A 17915-nucleotide genomic window follows, 5' to 3' on the forward strand; every position below is an offset into this window, starting at 1 on the left:
GAGAAGTTTGACATTCATGACTAAACTTTATTGATTTATTAAAATAATAAGGTTGTCCAGAAATGCATGGACTGTAGTCTGCCCATAGAGGAAAAATAAATACATCAAATGAGGAAAACGTGTTGGGCTACCAACTTTTCTTATCAACTGGCCAAATAGTTCTGTAAGCTTTGTAGTATAACCTTAGGTGAGGAAGGAAGAAATGCAGTTTTAAAGAAAGTCCCCAGGAATGAGGGAAACCTGCCTCCAATTTTGTCCTCTAATGGTGTTTCTCACAATTTTTAATAGATGTTCAGCTGCTGGGCAATTGTGCCCTCATGATTCTCACCCTCCTTGTGGTGGCATCCTTAGAAATTGACACAATTGCCACCCTTCCTGCGTCCACCGCTGAGTTTCCACCCATACCACCTTTTTTTTTCTCACGCTTTGGACGTTTCCCCCACCTCTTTGAGAGTCTCTTTCTTGCCTCTCTACCATTTATTCATTAAGAAAAGAAATAAAAAGCAAACCAATAAGGTGGGAACGCGAAAAGAAAGAAAGGATTAAAAGGAAGGAAAGAAAAAGGAAGAAAAAAGAAAGGAAAGAAGGAAGAAAAAGATAGGAAGGCAGAAAAAAAAAGAAAAGGAGGAAGGATGTATGGGAGGGAGGGAGGGAGGAAGGGAGGGAGGGATGGGAGAAAGAGAGGTGAAAAGTAGGAAGGAAAAAAGGAAGGAAGGGAAGGAAAGGAAAGATTTCCGACAAGGAGAAGCAGATACTCCTGGCCAACCACCCAACTCCTCCGCCTCCGCCTCGTGGGCGCCCAAGCGTTCCCTGGAAGCCCCGAGCGGGCAAGTTCAGCGCCCCGGGCACGGCCGGGCAAGACATCCCACCTGGCTGCAGCGAGTGACGCGCCCGCCGGCTGATTTCTCTGAAACGGGCGCAGTGGCAAGAATGCTTCCCTTTCCCATTGGCCAGCCTGCCTCCCGCTCTAGCTTGCCATTGGCTGAACGGCCTTTGTGGCCGACCCCCCTCCGCTCGGCCGGGGGTATAAAAGCGCTCCCCGAAGCGCGAGTTTCGGGCTCACTTTTGCGGGGCGGCGCGCTTATCGCGGGAGAGCTGCTCCCACTTCGCTGCAGCCGGCGCAGTCCAGATGTGGAGCAGGTCAGCTGAAGGCTGGGGCGGGGGGGGGAGAGGACTTCCCTGGAGGAGGGTGGGCAGGTCTTACCAGCCTGGTAGCTTGTGGGGGTCTCCTGAAGGGAAGATGAGGGGCTTCCAGATCCAGGGTTCTTCACATCCAGAGGGAGGTCTCCTTTCTCCTGGGTTTCTGGACATTCAGGACCTTGGACATCTTCTCTGCTCTTTTTGGACCCGGCCTTTTCTTTAGATCCCGCAGTTGCCATCTTTGCTTGATTTGGGTTGGTTCTTCCAGCTTTGGGATTCCTCCCCCACTGGCGCTGAAGTTAGATGAGCTGTCATCCCTTGGCATGACCATCTGGAAGGTCTCCAGGGTAGCTTTCCATCCTGACCTAGGACCTTCAGAAAGAGAAATGGAAGGAGAAGAAGGAGGGAGAAGAGACGGAAGGGGAGGACACAGATGGCTTGCCTTCTCATGGCGGAGAGACCAAACGATGGTGCAATCCGCATCTGTCTCTAGAGAAACGTTTCTCAACTCAACCACTTTCCAAGGTGTGGATTTTAATTCCCAGAATTCCCCATGCTGGGGTTTTCTGGGAGTTGAAGTCCACACCTCGGAAAGTGGTTGTGGAACACTGGCCTAGAAGCAGAGTTGGGACATTTCTGCTTCCTGGTCTTGAAGAACATACTAGAAGCTGCTGTTCTCATGGATTTAAGCATCCTGCATGGGGGCTGACTTCTGAATTAGCTTGCACGGAGAGGTCTTCCTGTAGAATTGTTCATTGGACTGTGGTTGCTATTTTTTTTGACAGGCTTTTAAAAAGGAAATTGTGGCCAGAGTTTTAAAAAAAATGGCGCAGCAGCTTGAGAAGCTCAAATTAGAAACCTTCCCTTAAAGCTGAAATTTAGAACGTAAAATTCTAACCAAGAATTTGCAGCGAAATATTCTAGGTTGCTATTTAAACGTCGTTTGTGTGACCCATACTCACACTTTAATTCCGGATCTCTGAGGCTCATTTAGACACACATTTTACTTCTTGGGTTGCAGTGTTTTCTTAAAAACAACAACAGGAAAGGAATCTTTGAACCAGTCCTAAGATTCTATGATTATTGACTCTTCAGAACAGTTCTCAAGTTTCTTGAGAAAAGTTCAACAAATATGAACAGGGGACTGGAGGCTAAAACATACGAAGAATGGTTGCAGGAATCGGGGATGTCTAGCCTAGTGAAAAGAAGGTCTAGGGGAGATATGATGGCTGTCTTCCAATATTTGGGGGACTACCACAAAGAAGAGGAGGTCAACTGATTATCCATAGGACCAGAAAGCAAGATGAGAAGCAATGGATGGGAACTAATCAAGGAGAGAAGCAACTTAGAACTAAGGAGAAATTTCCTGACAGTTAGAACAATTAACCAGTGGAACAACTTGTCTCCAGAGGTTGTAAATGCTCCAACACTGGAGGCTTTTAAGAAGAGATTGGATAACTATCTGTCTGAAATGGTGCAGGGTCTCTTGTTTTAGCAGAGTGCTGGACTAAAAGATCTCCAAGTCCCTTCCAGCTCTGTTATTTTGTTACTATGTCTCTCCATTGCAATGCATCTGTTTACTTAGATATAACGGTGCTGTAGAGCCCATAGGGCAGGGATGGTTCTCCAACAATCGTGGTCACATCTTCTGGAACTACAGCTGTTGGGGTACCTGTTTGATGGGGTCCAGTTGCTACAGATGAGGCCCAGTCTTCCTCCTTTCTCATTGGGGTTTAGGACTAGCAATAACACAAGTGCACTGAGGGTATTGGATAAATCCTGTTGGACAGTTGACCTGTACTCACTAGGGAAGGTTGCAATTTAGGAAATGGGGTTCAGACACCCCAGCTTTTCACCTCTTTTAACAAAGCAATAAGAATCACAAAACATGCGCCTTCGTTCTTTGTGTTCTAGGTTATCCACCATGGGTATCTGAATATTTCCATTTTTAGAGAGAGAGAGAGAGAGAGGGAGAGGGAGAGGGAGAGAGGGAGAGAGAGAGAGCACTACAAAAGGATTTTGATTCTTACAACATTATGAGGAAGCTCTTTTTCAGGGAAAATTGTTAATAGTTCTTGATTAAAGATCGTTTGGGTAATTTTCCTCCCCGCAGTCAGCTGATACATTTTCTCACACAGTTTTATACTGAGCATTTCGTTCGTGAAGAGACTTCCTTAAAATGCAGTTGGAATCGTCTCTCTTGTGCAGTTTTGGGGGTTCCATTCCCCCTCCCAGTTGTGGCGTATCTCTGTTTCTTGCCTCCAATAAAACTCGTAGTGACTGCTTTTAAGAAAAATCATGGCACTTGAAGAGACTTAGATATAGTTTTATCCTGTGTTGATCTTTCCCTAATATTGATATAAATGCTTCAAAAACTTTCATTCAAAGTTCCACTAGGACATAACCCTCCACATGTTATAAAATATTGTTCATAATTTGGATCTCTTGTTGACCCTCAAGTCAAAGTTGGCTCCTCATGTTCTCCTGGACATGTCCATTCCATATCTTTATTTGTCAGATGTGTTTGTTGAGTCAGGAACAATTTTTTTCCTAGTCTTCAGCTTCAGAAACCAAGTTCTAACTAGAACTGAGTCAGAAGATCCTTTTCAGAATGAGCCAACATTGATTTAAATGTTGTTATCTAGCTAGCTTACAATGTACATCAACGTCGGTTAATATACAAGACGTTTGAGTTGAGATCATGACTTTTGGTACAAGAGCATTCCATAAGGACAGCCTACCTGCCCAAACATTCCATGGTTTACATTATATTACAACCATCAGATTTTTTCTTATAAACATTTCCTAGATCTAGGTTGACCATGCAAATATACACCTTCCTTCTTGAGATCCTCCCTGTTGACATGTGTCAGTTCAATTTCATAGAGGATTAAAAATGAGGCATAGGGTCAGAGCAGTGTTTCTCAACCTTCGGAATGGTGGACTTCAACTCCCAGAATTCCCCAGCCAGCCATGGGTGAGAAACACCAGATTAGAGACCGAATCTTTGACAATATTGGAGTTCCACTGCAAAAGGACTGAAAAAGTGTGGAAGAAAAACACTTGACATGTTCTCCTTACAGGGTGTGTGACCGAAACGGTGGAAGGCGGCTTAGACAATGGCTGATCGAACAAATTGACAGTGGACTGTATCCTGGTTTGATCTGGGAGAACGAGGAGAAAACCATGTTTCGTATTCCATGGAAACATGCGGGAAAACAGGATTACAACCAAGAGGTGGATGCATCCATTTTCAAGGTATTAAAAAATGTATTTTGATGGAAACCACAGGCATTCCTTGATTGAATTGTTGGTAGCTTGGCTCAAATATGAAGTTGTCTATCCCCTTTTTTGAGTGAATTTTGCTAAACTCAATCCCATCCATTTCATGTACTTATTTAATCATGTTTAATACATAAATAGATGTGTGTGCCAATCATCTTGCTATCCAAATCATGGTGTCCAACTTAGATTTTTTTTAGAATGGCTCTGCTTTTTCCCCATCATGCAAAAATTGGTTCTTTCTTTGGAACAACTGCTGTTTTGGTGATTCTCTGGAACCTCTTTTGAATTGCCCATGAAGTTGGATGGTGGTTAAATAGATGAGATGCCAATTCCTCACCACCACCATGGAGAAATATTTTTTTTAATTTTGTCACTAAGTATTGCCATAGTGCTGAATTGAAGAGCTGGGTAATTTAGATGGTAGTGCTTGCAGTAGTCAGTGGGGGAAAAGCAGCTGAACACACCATGGTTCTTGGTAGAAATTACATTTTAAAGGGGCTACTTGCATGCATTTTAAAAATAGTACACAAGATATTTCAATGTGGCACGAGTGCTGACACTGATGTTCATAAGATGTAGAAGAAACCCAAGAATAAGAATGAGAAATGAGGACCGATAGCCCATCAAGGCACTTGGATGGTGCAATGGTCTTACTAATGGCCTTCCTTATTTTTATTTTATTTGTTGATCTGTACCCCACTTTTCTTATTTTTATTTATTTGCATCCTGCCTTTATTATTTCTACAAATAACTCAAGGCAGTGAACACCCCTAAAACTCCTTCCTCTTCCTATTTTCACCACACCACAGCCCTGAGGGAGAAGGGCTGCCCCAAAATTGCACCTGCACTTGAGTGCTTTTGTGCCACCAGAGAGAAATTCCTGGCGTGCCTACTAATACTTGGCCAAATAAAATATAATGTAAGTTGCCCGGCTGGTTTTTGTGCCTAAGATGTGACTGGAGCACACAATCTCCTGCTTTCTAGCCTGATGCCTTAACCACTAAACCAAGCTGGGTCTCCTTTGTCCCTTTCTTAGATCAGGATCTCAAACAGTTGAGTCCTTCTTTGTGTTGTGGCCAGCCAGTGGGCAGCAGGGTGGGCAGCAGACTCGGACAGTGAGGAGGTTGGGGAGGAACATGGGCCAGTCCTGGAGTCTGGGGAGGCTCTGACAAGGGCTCTGTGTCAGAGGCAGAGATGGGGCCAGTGCCGTCCAACAGTTTTCAGCTGCCTTCGGAGTCAGAGATCAGTGGGGCAGAAGAACAGCTGGAGCCTGTTCCCAGTGTGTGCATGTGCAGAACTGCCAGGAGAAGGGAACAGTTAAGGAACAAGGGTCAACTTGGGAGTAAGGGCACAGATGGACAGTGAATGGCCCCTCCCATAGGGAATAAAGAGGAGCAAAAGGGGAGTGGGGTTTGCAGAAGACAATTAGTTCAATTCATTAGGGTGAAAATCTGTTCTTGACTTCTTGCCAAGTCATTGCTGCTACAGTGTGGCATTTAGAAGATATCAGCCTGGCAACTCTCCCAGCCTGATAAAGGTTTGTAGTTGTGAAACCTCACGAAAGACTGTTTGCCAAGACTTTGCTGGAGAGGAATTCCCTTTAGCCTAAATAAAAGGGGTTTTATCGGGATGAGGAGTTGGCTTCATGATCTTGGGAAGGTCTAGGTCAGAACACCTTGTGAGAGTTCTTCCTGTCCTTCCTTGCAGGCCTGGGCGGTATTCAAAGGGAAGTACAAAGAAGGAGAGAAGGCAGAGCCAGCTACGTGGAAAACCAGACTCCGTTGTGCCTTAAACAAAAGCCCCGACTTTGAAGAGGTGACGGAGAGGTCCCAGCTGGATATTTCGGAGCCCTACAAGGTTTACCGCATTGTTCCAGAGGAAGAACAGAAATGTAAGTGGGGCCCAGACACACAGCTTTGCATCTACTCACTGCAACGGTGCCTGGTTGCAGGTATTAGACGGTGGGCGTAGTTTTTTTATTGGCTTCTCTTCAAAAAACAAAACCTTTCCCAGGATAAGTTACACCTATTTTAAAATAAAACCTTTGGAGCTGCTGAGGTTGAGAAACGATGCAAATTATGTCTCTCCAAATTATTAGAGGGAAGAAAACTCAAGTCTTCTTTTGCTTATGAAGAGCTAAACACTGATATGTTTAAAATAAATGGCTCTCTGAAAACAAATATCATGATTGCAGGCCGTCCTTGAGTTGAATAAGCAATAGCACTTAGACTTATATACCACTTTTCAGTGCTTTCCAACCCTCTCTGAGTCAGCCTCTGGTCCCCAACAATCTGGGTCCTTATTTTACCAACCTCAGAAGGATGGAAGGCTGAGTCAACCTTGAGCTGGTCAGGATCGAACTGCTGGCAGTGAGCAGAGTCAGCCTGCAGTGCTGCATTCTAACCACTGCACCGGCTCCAAACAGCAACCATTTGTTTAAAAACCATTTGAAGTTACAGTGGCACTGAGAAAGTGACTCAAGGCATATATGGAAGTGGCATCAAGCAAAACTACTGCCTTTTCCAGCCAGATGTTAGGACTTCAACTCCCAGAATCCCCCTGCTGGAAAACAATGATGCAAGCAAAACTATTTTGAGGTTTTGATCTTGCATGTCTGGTGCATGTTTTTGTGAGAAAGCAACTCAACCAACTTGCTGTGCTCCAGCCGCCTCTACTATTCCTCCATGCCCTTTTCTTGACATCGGGGGAGGGGGCAGGAGGCTTTGCTCCCCCTTTAATCAACTCCCCCAAGACTCCATTTTCCGGAGTTGTGAGAGTGGGCAAAAATACAACTCTGGTTCAACTCTTTTGTCAGAGCTAAATGTTGTGGTTACAGAACACCGTGTCCAATTTATACCCGAACGGTACAGCCTGCATTATTTTTAGCTGTGGTTCTTCTGGTGTGGTGTCTCTTCAACCATGCAAAACTGAATTTCAAGAAATCTCTCTCTGCACCAGGCCTTTTGCTCTTGATTGCACAAACAAAATGTGCGTTTTCTCATCCCCTTTGTGTGATGTGTCGAAGGTGTCAAGGTGGGGATCTCTGCAGCGAGACCCACAACGCTTGGCTCCCTGTGATCAAAGCACAACTTGTTTTCTCTTTGGTTTGCATTTAAAAACTAATAGGAAAGTGGTCCCCCCCCCCCCGCGAAGAGTTCCTTTAGAGGCCACTTTATTTAAAGATTTTTAAACATTTCCAAACTCTGCTAAACAAATAATTCCCTCAACACTGTCCAACCATTTACAAAGCCTGCACTACTATTACTATTAACCTTCTCATCACTCCTTATCACCCATCCCCTCCCACCTGTGACTGTATGACTGTAATTTTGTCGCTTGTATCCTTATGATTTATATGGACTGTTTCCTAGTATGATTTGATTGCTTATTGTACCCTGTGACTATCATTAAGTGTTGGACCTCATGATTCTTGACTCTTGACAAATGTCTCTTTTCTTTTATGTACACTGAGAGCATTTGTACCAAAGACAAATTCCTGGTGTGTCCAATCACATTTGGCCAATAAAGAATTCTATTCTGTTCTGTTATTCTATTCTATTCTATTCTATTCTATTCTATTCTATTCTATTCTATTCTATTCTATTCTATTCTATTCTATTCTATTCTATTCTATTCTATTCTAATTTTCCAATATCCTATTTGACTGTTTCCTGGTATGATTTGATTGCTTATTATACCCTGTGACTATTATTAAGTGTTGTACCTGATGATTCTTGAGAGCATTTGCACCAAGACAAATTCCTTGTGTGTCCAACCACACTTGGCCAATAAAGAATTCTATTCTACTATTCTATTCTACTACTCTATATTGCTCTGTTATTCTTCACTCTGTCTTTTTTATTTAATGGGAAGAAAATCCCTGTCAGGTCTGGGGTTCTCAATATTCTGCATTTCTCTCCCACCTCAGGTGCCAAATCAACCCCCATTGCTTCTTGTCCTGCCTTCAGGTGCTTTGGAGAATAATAGCTTGACTCCCTCTTCTTTGGGGCAGCCCCTCACTGAAGCACTGCTACCATGTCACCCCCCAGTTTTCCTTTTCACTAAACTAGACATACAGGTTTTGGAATCCTTTTTTCTTCTTGCTTTGCTTTGCTTCTTCTTCTGTTAATCTCCTTGTACAAAGACCCTCTGAATCTCTCGCGAAATGACATCCTCAGTAGAGTGTGCAGTAGGACTCAAAGGCTGTTTTCTTTCAGGCAAACTGGGGCTGGGGCCTAAATGCACCTTGAACGAGATCACAGATATGGACTGCAATCCTTCCTCCATAGAAGAGTTAATGAAAGAGGTAATTAACTTTGTTTCAAGTATCAATTTTTTTTCTCTCTCTCTCTCTGGAGTTGTCTTCTTCTGGCCCGAATTTCTCCATACAGTAGAGCTGTAGGTTCTCAACCTGTGGTTTGCAGACTCCTGGAGGGGCCACAATGTCATCCCAGGGGGTCCGCGAAGACTTTAAAAAAAATATTATGACTTAAATCTTGAGTTATGTCTTGGGGGGTCCATGGCCACAAAATATATTTAAAGGAGATCCGTGGTGAGGAAGAAAAAAAAAGGACAGCCATTGTAGTAGAGTAAATAAACCCTGGTCCAATAAAATGGGTGTAGGATGGAAGAAATTGGTAAAACCCTTTCCTAGGACTTGGTCCTTCCACTGATGATGGGTGCCATTAATCCATTAGGGTGCAACCGTTCTTCTCTAGGTGGGTGGATTCAGTGGCATCTGGAGGGCATGGATAAAAAAGCCAATTTGAATTCCATGGACATTTAAGCACATGACACGCATACAAAAGTGCAAGCTGTGATTGCACTGCTGTGGCCACCATTTTGGCTTTTCTAATCCCACCCAATGGACAACTCCTGAGTGCTAATGGCTGTGTACATTGGAGGGAATTGAATCGATTGTGGGAAAGGTACCTCCAGCCTTCTTTTCAGCTCTTTCCACCCTCTCCAGAATAAGTACAACTCAGGAAGACAAGTGTGCATGACAATATGGAAGAAAGATCATAGACATACAAATAAAAATGGGCCACTCTATATGGCATTCAGAGACAGCCAATCTCAGAATGGTTTATGGCAAGATAGGTGTCATGCACCTGTTGGAATCTGATTCGGAGTGGGAGGCTGAGCAGCTGACAGGGAGTGGGAGTGTGGCTCTGTTGGCTGTGGAAGAAACTGGGGAAGGGCAAAGTCTGGCTGGGCAGAGCAGGGAAGAGGCAGAGCAAGGGAGACGGAATTCAGAGGAAGACCCAGGCCCAACCCCTCTTCATCCTTGGGCACTCAGGGAGGAACTGAGAAGGGAGCAACGTGGGTTGCGTGGCTTACTGGGTAGGAAAGGGCCCTGATTCCCTTCATTACCTGCAGCTGGGAACACAGTATTTAAAAAGGGAAATTGCGCACAGCAAACTGTTGGAAGCAAATTGTGAATTATCTGGTATTGTCAAGGCTTATTTGTGTTCCTGGCGTCTTCCCAACTGCGTGTGTTGTGCTGGCTTTTCAAGTCTGCAATTCTTTATCCTGCCCTGTCAAGTTAATTGCTGCAGCGTGGTTTGTGTGGATTTTTAGTTACATTTTGAATGTACTTTGTTTTCGGACTGAATTTCCTCCATTTAAAGGCTGTTTCTGAGAGTTTTTTCTCCAGCCGAAGGTAATCTGGACATTGGGGGCAAAGTTGGAGTTATTAAAAGGACTCTTTTTGCTTATGTGACTGTGTTGCCTTTGTGCCACGCCCCTTTGGGTCACAACAATAAGCTGCTTTCGGGTGGCAGTTCTGTCTGCTTGGTCATCTCAAGGTTCCCTGTCTTCTTCTCCATAAACTCCCCAGACTCCTTCGGGTGTAGAGGAATACCTTGGCACAATCAAAAGGAGCCCTTCACCACTACAGGAGAGCTGCAGAAACCCACCCATCCCAGACTGGTGGATTCATCAGTCAAGTCCTGGTAAGGAGAGAATATCTGTAGCTCAGGGTTGAATTGTGAAGTTCTTGGTGCTCCCTGACCCTGGTTGACTCTTTGCTTGCAGCTGTTTCATTATTCATTATTCAACTAGATAACGTGATCAATCACACTGATGAGGCTGGGCCATGAAACATCTGTAAGCAAACCAGCAAGCTCAGACAGAACTCATCCTTTGTCATAGGCATCCATTGATTGGGGGATGGAGAGAGCAGGCAATGCCACTCTCATCATATAAGATTGTTGGGTGAAGGACTTGGGTCAATTCCATCAAGATTATATTGTCCATGGCTGCCTTAATTCCTCAGTCATAAGCCTTCTGACCCAGGCTTCACCAAACTTAATGAAACACAAACTTAGTTTAAAAGCAAAATCTTTTAATGCAACACTGGGAATAATTTGCATTCCCAGACAAAACTAATTAGACACAGTTCCTCCAGATAAGAGCACGCTTTTCAGTCCTGCAGAACTCTGCCAAGAAATAGAAGTCCAATTAAGGCTAAACATAAACCAACCCAAAAACCCAGAAAAAAACCAACAACAACCAGAGTACAGAGCTTCACGAAAGACTCGGAGATTACTGAACTGCTTTGCTTCCTGTAAAGCTCTTCATCATCGAGGACTGACTTTTATCCCTGGTGGGAGGGGCCAATCACCTCCCAGCCTTACTCCTGAGTCACCCCTTTTGTCTCAGCTGCTCTCAACTTCTAGCAGCTCTGCACACACACGCACTGGGAACAGGCTCCCCTTGTTCCTCTGCCTCACTGCTGCCGGACTCTGAAGGCTCCAAAGGCAGGACCCCACTCCCAGATGGTCCTGGCCCCATCCCTGCATCGGACGCAGGACCCTCGTCTGAGTCTTCCCCAGACTCCCGGACTGGTCCCCTTTCTTCCTCACTGTCCGACTCGACTGTCGTCTGCACCGGCTGCCAGCGAACCACAACAAGAAGTCTGTGTGAAAGACTACAGAAAGAATATAAAGTGGACTTCGATTCGACAAATTGTCCAGACGTATTCATATGATACCAAACACAATGTGAAAGATGAATGATGGGCAGAGTTGTTTCATTGTAATGCTGGTAAAATATATTTTTCAAACTTCCAACAGCCAGCTGCACCCAACAAGATTCTCACCGAGGCTTCTTTAATTTCTTTGTTGAAAGAGAACAAACACCATAATGTTCCATACATCTTGATGACTAAAAACTTTTAAGATCTTACTTATGTCTGAATTTGCTAGGGAAGAGCTATTTTCATCCTCAAGATAAGCACCCTTTGTTGAACAGGAGAGGTAATGAATGGTTTGCTGGATTTAAAAAAAAGGAATCTCCAGATGTTCTGGACTTACTATGTTTTCCAAACTCATTCCTTTCTCCTAGGCACAAAGAAGGCAATTATGTTAGTACTTATTTTTGGAATAAATAAACAAGACCATTGAGTTTGCAGTATAAACTGGCCAGGTCATTGTGTTAATTCAGTAGTGTTGTGCTCTTACTTTGGTGACAAAGGTGAGGACAGCCAGTCCATGTAGGTGAACTTGGTGGCTGCCCATGGAACCAGGTGAATTAGGATGCCAAATTTCAAGAAGGACAACAAAACCCAATTAAATCGGCCCTTGACTTACATCCAGGGTGTCAGTTGCTAGTCTTGAACCTAGACTGACTTCTGGCAGAAGGCACAAAGTTCAATGTCCAACGTAGAGACATCTCAATCTCAGATGGTAGAAAGTGGTGGAGACTTTCAAGCGTTACTCCCAATGAGTCAACAGCACTCATCCTAGATGAAGTAGTTCGTCTGAATTTAATCCAGCACAGAAGTTAGAGAAGGGAAGCCTTAATTTGGAGATTTCAGATGTTCTCTTCTGCTTAGAAGAAAAATTAATAATAATTTCTTCTTCTTTTTTTTTTTACCATAGCTTTGTCCCTGATGACTGGGTTTGCTGCATATGAGCCTCTTCTAGGTATGGTCTTTCAATCGGTATCCAGTGTGATTAGCTTAGACTTAGACTAACTTTATTGTCATGTTGAATGTACACTAATCAGCATACATTAAAATGAAATTTCGTTGCATGCAATGAAATGTGATGTGACCTCTTCCTTTTCAATTAGCTTCATTTCTTTTTCCATGTCAAAGAGCCTTAGGCGTGCCTTTGGGAAGAGTGGAGTTTTCAGAATGGATATTAATATTAATACCAATAATACTGTGGGATCAAATACAAGACCCCAACACCAATAATCAATTTACGTTTGAGGGCAGAACTTTGATGTAGTTTGGGGGACCTGTTTAGTGTCATCTTCTCTTTGACTTGAATCCTGGAATCCTTTCTTCTTCCACACCATTGTCCCATTTTTGGCCACACGGGTCCACCCCTTGCAGTCACCCAAACCAGCACACTTACCTGATGCTTTCTACCTTGTGTGACTTTGTAGCCTACTCCCAAATGATGATCAACTTCTACTATGGAGGGAAGCTGGTGGGGAACACAACCACCTCTCGGCCCGAAGGCTGCCGGATCTCCCTGGGAGAGGTGCCCTATTGCCAGGATAGCCTGGAACACGTGCAGTTCCCATCTGCAGAGCTGATACCCAACGAGCGCCAGAGGCAGATCACCAGAAAGCTCTTTGGGCACCTCGAACGGGGCGTCCTTCTGCACTGCAACAAGCAAGGCATCTTCATCAAGCGGCTCAGCCAGGGAAGGGTCTTCTGGAGTGGGAACACCATGGCCTGCAGGGAGAAACCCAACAAACTGGACCGGGATGAGGTGGTCAAAATCTTTGACACCAACTACTTCCTCAGAGGTTAGTGAGACCTTTTTTGGGGGTTTGTGTGCTGCTGAGCATAGGGAGACCAATCACCTATGAGCCACGGTGGTGCAGTGGTGAGAGTGTAGTACTGCAGTCTACTTCTGCTGACTGCCATCTGCCTGCAATCTGGCAGTTCGAATCTCACCAGGCTCAAGGTTGACTCAGCCCTCTGTCCTTCTGAGGTGGGTAAAAGGAGGACCCAGATTGTTGGGGAAAAGAGGCTGACTCTGTAAACTGCTTAGAGAGGGCCGTGATAGCACTGTGAAGCGGTATATAAGTCTAAGTGCTAAGTGGGAAGGAATGGAGGGAGGGAGGGAGGAAGAAGGGAGGAAGGAAAGAAGGGAGGGAAGAAGAGAGGGAGGGAGGGAGGGAGGAAGAAGGGAGGCAAAGTCCATGGTGGTGCAGTGGTTAGAATGCAGTATTGCTTAGGGAAAATTAAGGATAATAAAGATGTGTAATGTTAAATAAAATAGGTAGTAAGTTGAAAACAGAAATAATAGGGATAAAGAACTGGGAATCTATATTTGGATGAAATGATATTGATATTGAATTAATGAATTGAAATATGAAATAGAAATTTATTTAAAGATGGGTGAAATGGATAATGGTATGAGATGATATTATATAAGATTGGTGGAAATGAAAGTATGACTATGTACAAGTGTTATAATCTGGAACCATGTTGCCCGTGTAAAGAGATGTGTAAAAATTAAAAAATTAAAAACTTTTTTGGAAAAAAAAAAAGAATGCAGTATTGCTGACACTGTCAACTGCCAGGAGTTCGTTTCTGACCGGCTCAAGGTTGACTCAGCCTTCCATCCTTCCGAGGTGGGTACAATGAGGACCCAGATTGTTGGAGGAAAGAGGCTGACGCTGTAAACCGCTTAGAAGTGGTATATAAGTCTAAGTGTTATTGCTATTCCTGGTTTCAATGAATTAAAATTTGCTTTTTTTTTTTTTCACTCCTCCCTTTCAAGAGCTCCATCAGTATTATAACAACCAAGGACGCCTTCCAAACAGCAAAGTGATTCTGTGTTTTGGAGAGGAATTTCCAGATACTGTCCCCTTACGTTGCAAGCTGATCTTGGTGGAGGTAAGCAGAACAACTGGTCAGGAATCAGTCAGTTACAGAACCAGCTCTGATCTGAGTTCCCTGGTCAAATTTCAGGACTTCCTAAGGTTAATTGCAGAACTGGATCTCCTTGTTTGCGTTAGATTCACTTTCCTTTTTCGAAACAGCCATATATGGTAGAGGACAATCAACCCGTGGAACAGAAGTTGCCTTCAGAAGTTGTGGGAGCTTCATCACTGGAAGCTTTCAGGAAGAGTCTGGACTGCCCTCTGTCAGGAATGGTGTAGGGCAGGGGTCTCCAACCTTGGCAACTTTAAGCCTGGAGGACTTCAACTCCCAGCTCCCAGGCTGGGGAATTCTAGGAGTTGAAGTCCTCCAGGCTTAAAGTTGCCAAGGTTGGAGACCCTGGTGTAGGGTCTCCCTGCTTGGGCAGGGGGTTGGACTGGATGACCTACAAGGTCCCTTCCAACTCTGTTAATCTGATAAGTGGGATCCATTCTATGACTAATGCTCATGTTTTTGGATCTTATTGTCAGTGATTTGGAGTGCCTGTTTCCTACTGGGAGACTCGGCTCGTTCTTCCCTGGCCTTCAAAGTTTCTCGTTAAAATCTCTCCGCTTTTGAACATCTTCGCTTGGCATGTGTTTGCTGCTCTTCAGCATGGATTTACCAGGGTAGCAAAGACGGGCCATGTGATGAATGGCAAAAACTGGGCTGTCATATTTCTTGCTGGCAGAACTGAAGTGTGCATTGAACGGAGATAGCTGGCATTGACTCCCAAGTCGAGACAAAGCCAACCTAAACTCCAAGAGCATGCAGTGATCCACAAAGAGGGTTATTAAAAACACTGACTTCCAGGCTGGGTGATTGGCCGTGAGCTGGCTTGAACCCCCTAACCAAGTCACCTCAAATCTACAGCTTGGCCAGGCAGCTCCTGATGCTGCTTTGCAACTTGGCCTGTCTTCTGGTTGAACAAAGTGGCAACAGATCTGTCTGGTTCAGGCTTGTTTAGTGCAGGGCATTAAAGAGGAGATGAGGGCCTATCTCTGGGGCATCCGCAGAAGGGCCCTATAGGTCAAGAAAATGGCCCTGGATGTGAACAAAAAGACCAAGTTCCTTTCTACATATGCACATGGCAGGCCTGCTTATTTGACTTAGATCACGCTTCCCTGCTGATTCTGAGCTCTGGAGGTGACTATCATCCACACAAGGTGGAGTGCAATGAACAGTGCAAAGACACAACAGAATTAATGAACAATTGAAGACCTGGCAACAGAGAAGCATTTTTTAGATGTTCCCAGGAAGCTCAGTGCAGCTTGGGAGGAAGAGCATTGCCCAGCTGAGGAGCCAGGAAGGGGAGTTGGCAGAGAGGCCAGACCTTGGCATGAAGGGGCATCTTTCTGGAGGGTCTTCCTCCAAGTTTTAAGGCCCAAGATAGGGACCTCCTGCAGATGTGCTCTTTGGCTAAGAATTCACCATGCGCTCAACCGTATTCTCTTAAATAAGCCACAGCTGGATGGAGGCATGCACAGGCTGAGTGCGACGCATGGGTTTTTTTTTTCTGAACACAAGGGCTATGCGCAGGCAACATGGTTGAATGAAACCAGTGAAACCACACAAGAGCTCAGCATAATGTCTGAACCAGATAAGAACCTCCTTGCTGGAGCAGCTTCAGCCCCTGCCTGTTGCTGCTGAGCTGAGTAGAGCAAAGGAAGCGACAGGCGTCCTGGCTGCTGCCTGCAGAGCTTTTGGGCTTAGCTAGCAGGGGACCCATAGCTTTGACTCTCCTGTGCTGTGCAGAGACCGGAAAGCTGTAAATCAGGAAATCCACCTTCACCGTCAGGATCAAGAACCAAGAGCAGCAAGTGAAGTTACTTAATAATAATTTCCTTTATTCTTCTTCACCTCTAGACAGAATCTTGCCAGACTCATAACAGAACATAACAAATAACAGAGTTTTTGGAAGGGCTTAAGCAGGAGATGCTTATACCAGTTATTTGTTATCTATAGTTATTTGTTATTCAGTTAGTTTTACTCTTTCCTGTTTATCTTAGTTATATAGTTACGTTAGTTAGTGGAATTTACAATTCCAGGCGGGGAGTGTGCTGTCCAGACAGTTATAGTCAATGGGATTTGGGATAGTTAGTTAGGAATTGAGAGCTGTCCCCTTAAGGGAATGCATCATGGTAAATGTAGTTAAGGTATTTTGGGAAATGTAGTTCATGTCATGTGGCCACATCCGTAACGCTGATTGGTCACTGAATTGACCCTGGGTGAGTTGGGGGAGGTTTCTTCACTGTTGCCTGAACACAGGCACAGGGTAGCATCTCTACCCCCTGCTTCTACTACAATGGGATGAAATATGGGATAGAAAGATTACTATCGTTTACACTACGATTTCAACTGTGCAAAGAATTGGACATTAGATGCACCTCGACATAATTGTGAGTTACCTTGAGGTTACCTAATATAATCCAATAAAAGAAACTTTTGTATGGAAGAATTTGTAGAGTTATCTATCTGTCTTTATATTCAGCCAGTGAACCAAAAGACAGAATATATACTCTGGGAAAAGCAAGGGAGGAACTATCTTAACTCCTGCTGTCCAAACTTTTCAAGCTCCCACTGCCTCTTTGCCCAGAAAGCTGCTTTCCCACAACTCATTCCATCTCATTGACCTTAGAGATATGTTGGATGTTGCACAGGGGATATGAAGCACTCCGGACTCCATGGAACACCAAGCAGACCCAGCTGCTGTTTTGAATAGTCGGCCCTGGCATTTACAACTTCTTCTTTACCGTTGCATTGACAGTCTCTCTCCAATGACCCAACCCAAGGTATCTCTTTGTCTTCTGAATGCAGATCGAGCAATTGAGCAGCCGGCAGCTGATGGAGGAAGCCCGGAAGAATGAAACCAGCGCTGTGGGCCATCCAGTCGGAGAGGAGGTGCATTATGATCCGATGTACAGGAACTTCCAGGATTCTTGTGGGCCTCACCAAAGGCCCATTTTCAGAGAAAACCAGCAAATTACCGTTTGAGACTCCGGAGCATACGCGTTCATACATTTTTCAAGCTTTTTTTTTTTTTTTTGACCCCTCTTCCTCCCCACTCCATCTTATTGCTTAGATCTTCCCCAATTTCAGTTGAGGTGTTGTTGTTTTTTTAAAAAAAAGTTTTTGTATGTAAATATATAAAGGGTTTAAATAATTCAATTCAGTCTTTATTGCGGTCACAGACCAGCGCAATAAATAAATAAATAAATAAACGTGAAAATAAAGCAGAACCGAACAGAACAAGGCACAGTAATGTGTTACAATTGATGGTGGAATTGTCAGTGGGTGACCAAGGCCTGCCTAGTTTTACAGACTGTTCCTCCTCCTCCTCCTCCTCCTCCTCCTCCTCCCTCCTCCTCCTCCTCCTCCTCCCTCCTCCTCCTCCTCCTCCTCCTCCTCCCCTCAAACCCTACTCAGTTCTAACACTGATGATGGTCCCTAGTTGGTCATGAAACATCTGCAAGAAAATCACCAACTTCAGAGACAACCAAGGACCCCATAGTCCTCCCCTCCTCTCTCTCCTCCTCCCTCCTCCTCCCCTCCTCCTCTCTGCCTCCTTCTGCCTCCTCCATCTGCAAGAAAAAACCAAGCT

General features: G+C 44.5%; 1 protein-coding gene across 1 annotated transcript; it reads left to right on the forward strand.

Moving 5' to 3' along the window:
• Window positions 1-1016: 1016 nt before the first annotated feature.
• Window positions 1017-17566, forward strand: IRF8 (interferon regulatory factor 8). Its single transcript, XM_026689695.2, has 9 exons — window positions 1017-1140; window positions 4224-4398; window positions 6133-6316; window positions 8643-8731; window positions 10265-10379; window positions 12309-12353; window positions 12823-13191; window positions 14175-14290; window positions 17132-17566. The coding sequence occupies exons 1-9, from the start codon at window positions 1130-1132 to the stop codon at window positions 17306-17308; spliced, it is 1281 nt and encodes a 426-aa protein (XP_026545480.1). The 5' UTR covers window positions 1017-1129; the 3' UTR covers window positions 17309-17566.
• Window positions 17567-17915: the final 349 nt, after the last annotated feature.

This window comes from Notechis scutatus, chromosome 9 (assembly GCF_049901735.1).
Source record: "Notechis scutatus isolate UNSWTSFEM ecotype Mainland chromosome 9, rNotScu1.2, whole genome shotgun sequence".
In the NCBI taxonomy this organism is placed as follows: Eukaryota; Metazoa; Chordata; class Lepidosauria; order Squamata; family Elapidae; genus Notechis; species Notechis scutatus.